General features: G+C 45.7%; 1 protein-coding gene across 1 annotated transcript; it reads right to left on the bottom strand.

The window, feature by feature from the left end:
• Positions 1–444: 444 nt before the first annotated feature.
• On the bottom strand, positions 445–4,960 carry LOC121548669 (N-alpha-acetyltransferase 30). Its single transcript, XM_041860189.2, has 4 exons — positions 3,834–4,960; positions 2,700–2,823; positions 2,471–2,526; positions 445–2,162 (listed from the first exon to the last, which is right to left on the bottom strand). Exons 1-4 carry the CDS (start codon positions 4,710–4,712, stop codon positions 2,025–2,027), a joined length of 1,197 nt encoding a protein of 398 aa, XP_041716123.1. The 5' UTR covers positions 4,713–4,960; the 3' UTR covers positions 445–2,024.
• Between the last annotated feature and the right edge of the window lie 294 nt (positions 4,961–5,254).

The raw sequence follows: 5,254 nt of genomic DNA, 5'->3' as shown, positions 1-5,254 counted from the left end.
GAGTCTGAAAGAACCGATTTCACACCATCAGTCAAAACACACACACACTTCAGCAATAGCCAAACTAAGTGCAGCCGACCTTTGTTCATTTACTCTGAAAAAAACAATGTTTGTTTATTTTATTTTTAAGCTGCCACAAATGCATATTTTCTTTACCATGACTGGAGTAGATAGGAACTGCATGGTGTCTCTGTCTTTCCCAGACAGAGGAGCTCTGAAATATTACTGGAGTGTGCTGCATCAGAGTAGGGCCCCTGGAAAGCACGCACTAGGCTTGGCCACTAAGGGGAGAGAGTGAGTGTACGAGTGTATAGCACGCAATCTAAATAAACTCAAGAGAGCAAACAGGAAATAGTAAAACTGCTAACAATACTTTTGCCCTCCTTTACCAGAGGTCAACCAAAGATCAACACACTGACTCAACACACACACACACACACAGAGTGAAGCCAACAGGAATCCAGCATATTTAATAACACTATTACTCCAGCCTGACACTTTGCCATACTGAAACAGGACTCTAGTGCACTGCATGTTGTTCATTCATAAACAACTAAGATGATGATTGATTGAAAGAAAGAGTGGTACTTGGAAAAATAGTCTACAAGTTATGAGGAATTTGAATGAACAAACTGCAATAGGGAAATAGTTTCCCAGCCCACACCTAAACTCCTCCTTTATCAATAATGATTTATCCTTCTCAAGGGCTTAAAAGCAATGTTCCAATGGCTGGCAGTGCATTTTGGAAAAATTAGCTTTGATCTGCAAAAAGGGTCAACACAAGTGCCCAAACTCAAATCGGCCCCTAACACTAAGCACTTACCAATTGTATCTGAAATGATTGAATAGGTATTACTAAAATCTTAATAGCGCCACCTTGCCCTCTGATAGGGCAGGAAGAATTTGCACCATATTGCTGACACCTATCCAAGCCTTTCAGATCTACACAAGTGCCTAGGAGTTAGGACTATGGGTCTGTTTGGAATTGGGCAATGTTCAGAGTGTTAATCAACACACACTCATCACTCATACCACCACTCGTTAAAATAAATGCATGCATATCTTTACAGGCTCCAGCTCTTCGTCTGGGGCTCCAGCTCTTCGTCTGGGGCTCCAGCTCTTCGTCTCAACAGCAAGCAGCTGGCGTGTTCATCTCACAACGTAGGGGCAACGAAAACACAGACGGGGGAGAAAAGCACACTAACACGCACAACTTATGATTCCCACCAAGCATGCGTGCACACACATCCACTACACAACTTCAAACATTCACACCAACCACATGTACACAATAGCCTAAACACTAACTTTTCCAAACCCCTAGGCGAAACACACACTCTCACTCACACAAACACTATAGCTTTTCCAACCCCCTGTTGAATCATGAGATTAAAAAATATACACAAAAATAAACTCCACAAATATTTCCTTCAAGTCTGTCGCCCCCCCCTCACTTCCTTATTTTCACCCTGTGTGATTGTTCTTGTCTTCTGTTTTCCTGCGTTCCGGTGAGTGACTTTACATGATGCATTGCCCTTCGGGGGTTTGTGGGTTCACCCCCGACTGACCTGACATCATGCCTTAGATACTGCTCCGTTGGGGGTCAATGTTCTGAGGTTAAAGGTCACCAGACCACGTCACACACCCCTCTTTCTTCCCTCTCTCACAGGGTCCTACAGCTAACAGGGCAGGGGCCTCTTCATAAAAACATTGTGGGATTTCTGTCTGTATGTCCAGTTCAGCCTTGAGCTGTTTTCCGAGATGTCAAGGATCAAAAAAGGGAGGGATGTACTGTGTAGGTGAATCTATGAGCATGTGGGTGTATGACAATATGTGTGTGTATAACTGTATGAGTGTGTGTATATATGGGTGTATGACTATGTGTGTGTGTGTGCATGACTTTGTGTGTGTGAGTATATGTGTGAGACAAGGGACCAGGGCAGGGTTGAGAGTGAGACTGGAGCTGGTTCAGTAAGAGGGCAGCACCTGTCATCCTCCCTCTCCCTCTTCTCTCTCGTCCCTCTCTAGCGGAGCCACAGTTTGAGCCTCAGTGCGTCCACACCGTTCAGGTAATATCTGAAGAGCCGCTTGTCTCGGACGAAACCAAGATTCTCATACAACTTTAGAGCTGACTTGTTAGTGATCTCAGTCTCCAGAACCACCTGGGAGAGAGAGGGAAGGAGAGAGGGAGGGCGGGGAGAGATACTGCTTGTCAGAGCTGAAGCAATACAAGTACTCTTTGTATCATTTTGGGGGTGTTTTGTCATAAGGTAATATTGTTCTATTATATCCCCATGTTATTCACTAGAGCACTTCATTTTCTGTACTAGAGTCCACCTAGTGTGGATATATAATATGGGGTTAATACCTCAGGCCATGTACAGTCAGGGCCACTAGCTGAGTGAAGGCCCCAGAGGGACAACAGGGCCTTGGGACGTCACCATCAGACAGACAGTACCAGTCCTCTTACCTCATCACAGTCCCCCTCCACCATGGCATAGATGGCTTTCTTCACCAGGTTAGTACCTGCAACACACAGGCAACAGAAAATCAATTCAGTGGGATTGTACGCATAGAAGTTTGCGGGGAGAAAATCGAATAGATAAAGCACGTTGAGATCAAATATTTTTTGCAAAAAGGGCTGTTAATAAAATGTGATTGGTCGTCATGAGAAAATGAGAGAGAGCGCTGATTCTCACCGATGCTTTTCCTCCGGTGTTTGGAGTCCACAGCCAGCATGGCGATGTAGCCACGACGAAACATCTTCTTGTGCATGTCCAGCTTACACACGATGGCCCCCACACAGTCCTGCTCCACCATGGCCTGGAAATGAATAAATGTTAGTGCTGTGTCCAACCTAAAGCTTTCGAAGCCTTCTTAAGACCATACAAAACCAGGAAGTAAACAAAAACCAATGCTTCTAGCCAATGAGCATCAAGAACACATCTGCCCTGACCTCTAGTTTGATTACACTGCACATAGCACTTCCTCCTTCCTAGAGGTCACTGAGGGCAGTAGACTGAGAAATCATATTGAATAGTTAAGTATCATGGTCACAAAGATGAATGGCTCATTCCTTTATGGAGAGGGAGACAGATCAACAGCAAGGCCCTTTCTGAATTTGTGGACACAAATTGTTTCTTATTAGCCTAGAATTCACCTCAAAATACCAAATTAAACATCAAGACTAGAAACGTAAAAGACTTGAAAGAGACCTGCAAGTGTTTCACAGTCAGCAAGAGTCTGAGGTTGAAACACTATGCTAGGGTTAGGCTGTCAAAGGGGGTTTATTTTTGTGTGTGTGTACGATGTGCGCATTTACATGCCACTTCATGTTCAACTGTAGCTGTGTGACACCTCCAGATGATTAAATATAGACATAGTGCACAAGTCTACACTAGCAATCACACCAAAACGAAACAACCCTAGGCCTAGCCCACCAACCATTTTAGTCCAACTTAAAACAAATTAGTTTCACTGTCAGACAAGACAACAGGGAGGAAGAAGGGTGTGTTATTGTCTGGATCTACCTAAAGAGAAGCCTACCCTTTACCTAGAACTTTAGGAATGTCAAATGAACAGGATTAGTATACAGACAGATAGGAAAATAACACAATTGAAGCAGACACCATAACTGTAGCTAGGCCTACATCAAAACTATGTTAAGAGACTACTGGCCTCTTAGGGTGGACGGCAACACAGCCAAATGTCCCAACAAACTCGCTTTGTTACACCAGAAGCTAATGGCCTCTTTTTATTTTGCTCATTTTCACCAACCAAAACCAAGTCAAGTCAAGTAGGTGTTTTCCTAGATAGTGTCATGTCATACTCACCAGAAAACAGAGTTGCGGCCAGTTGTGGATGAAGTACCTATAGGTATAAATGGAATAGGGCTCAGACAAGTCCTTGGTGATCAACCTCATGATTCCTGGCATCTGTAACTCGGACTCGTAGCGGACATAATGAATCCCCTGGCTCTCTTCCTCTCCTCGGTCAGGCGAACAGTTCAGATCCAGCCTCGCTAATTCTGACACCGGCGGCTGGTGTATGGCGTTGGGTTCACTCTCTACTCCAGCCCGGTGCTCGCCGAGGCCTTCGCAGTCTGGTGGCTGCTGGCTCGGTGGTCGAGGGGCTTCTGTGGGGTCGCATTCCCCTTTCCTAACGTTACCACCGGGGCTGTCTCCGGTTACAGGGTGGCTTTGGATAGCCTCAGTTCTTGTGATAGTCAACATACCGTTCATGCCATTGTTGTTCAAGTGAGGGTGGCGGCTGCCTTTCGAACACGGACTGTGGTCCTCATGTTGGCAGCAATGGTCGCTATTGTTTTTGCCACTCGGGTCGTCTCCAAAACTGCTGCTGTCACAGAGCTTCATGGACGGTCTCGGATTGTTGGGTCGGTTTTTGGTTGTGTGGTTGTAACTCTCACCGTCTTCAGAGGGACTGACCAACCCGTTCAGCTGCTGTTCCTGCAGGGCCTGCGTTTTGAGGTGTAACGCAGCCGGGTTAGCATGCGATAGCATGTTTTTCTGTTTTTTCTTACTTGGCCGTTTGTCCTCGCTGACCCGCTGCTCCTGTCGTGTTACAGAGCCCTCCCGACCGCAGCCTGGCTGCTCCCCTTCCCCGGTTTCGACGCTCCCATCCCCGGGGAAGGGAGTAATTTCAGCCGGGGATGCTGGCAATGCGCTACTAGGCCCAGTCGGCACTGCAGCCATCCCACCTCATCAAGGGGGCGATGCACGTTTGAAAAAACTCAAAATATAGTTTCATCCACAAGGTGAAAGGGTTTATAAACGAAGCTCACTTCACTTAGTCGATAATTGTATAAATCCGAGGGTTGCCGAAACAATTTCGTCTTTACTTCTAACGCCTGTCGTTGCTTTCTCCTCGGTTTCCCTGCTGCCGGAAAGTGCTGTCGCAGCAAACGCCATTGCAGCTGAAAGAGGGTTGTCACTACTTACCACAGCCACAAAGTCAGAATTGACTATATCGTACAAATTCATGAAAACAAAAATTAGCTTTTTGGTATTAATTTAAGGTTAGGGTTAGGAATACGGTTAGCAGTGTGGTTAAGGTTTCAAATCAGATTTTAAGAAGCTAAATTGCAAAAATAGGCGGGGTTTAGCCATAATTATGACTTTGTGCTTGTGATAAGTAGTAACTACCCTGAAAGCGGGTGGCGCTTTACGACAGTGATGGGAAGCATTATCGATGCGCGGTTTGCACAACTTTTTTGGGTCTGTCCCTCCTCGAGCAT

The sequence above is a fragment of the Coregonus clupeaformis genome, chromosome 33 (genome assembly GCF_020615455.1).
Source record: "Coregonus clupeaformis isolate EN_2021a chromosome 33, ASM2061545v1, whole genome shotgun sequence".
Lineage (NCBI taxonomy): Eukaryota > Metazoa > Chordata > Actinopteri > Salmoniformes > Salmonidae > Coregonus > Coregonus clupeaformis.
The sequence above is the reverse complement of the archived record's forward strand: the minus strand, read 5'-3'. Positions and strand labels throughout refer to the sequence as shown.

Excerpts from the sequence above, each read along its gene's own strand:
- LOC121548669 (XM_041860189.2), bottom strand. The coding sequence starts at position 4,712 with ATGGCTGCAGTGCCGACTGGGCCTAGTAGCGCATTGCCAGCATCCCCG. Across the intron at positions 2,824-3,833 it reads GGCCGCAACTCTGTTTTCTG|GCCATGGTGGAGCAGGACTG; the intron begins GTGAGTATGACA and ends ATTCATTTCCAG. Across the intron at positions 2,527-2,699 it reads ACACCGGAGGAAAAGCATCG|GTACTAACCTGGTGAAGAAA; the intron begins GTGAGAATCAGC and ends TGTGTGTTGCAG.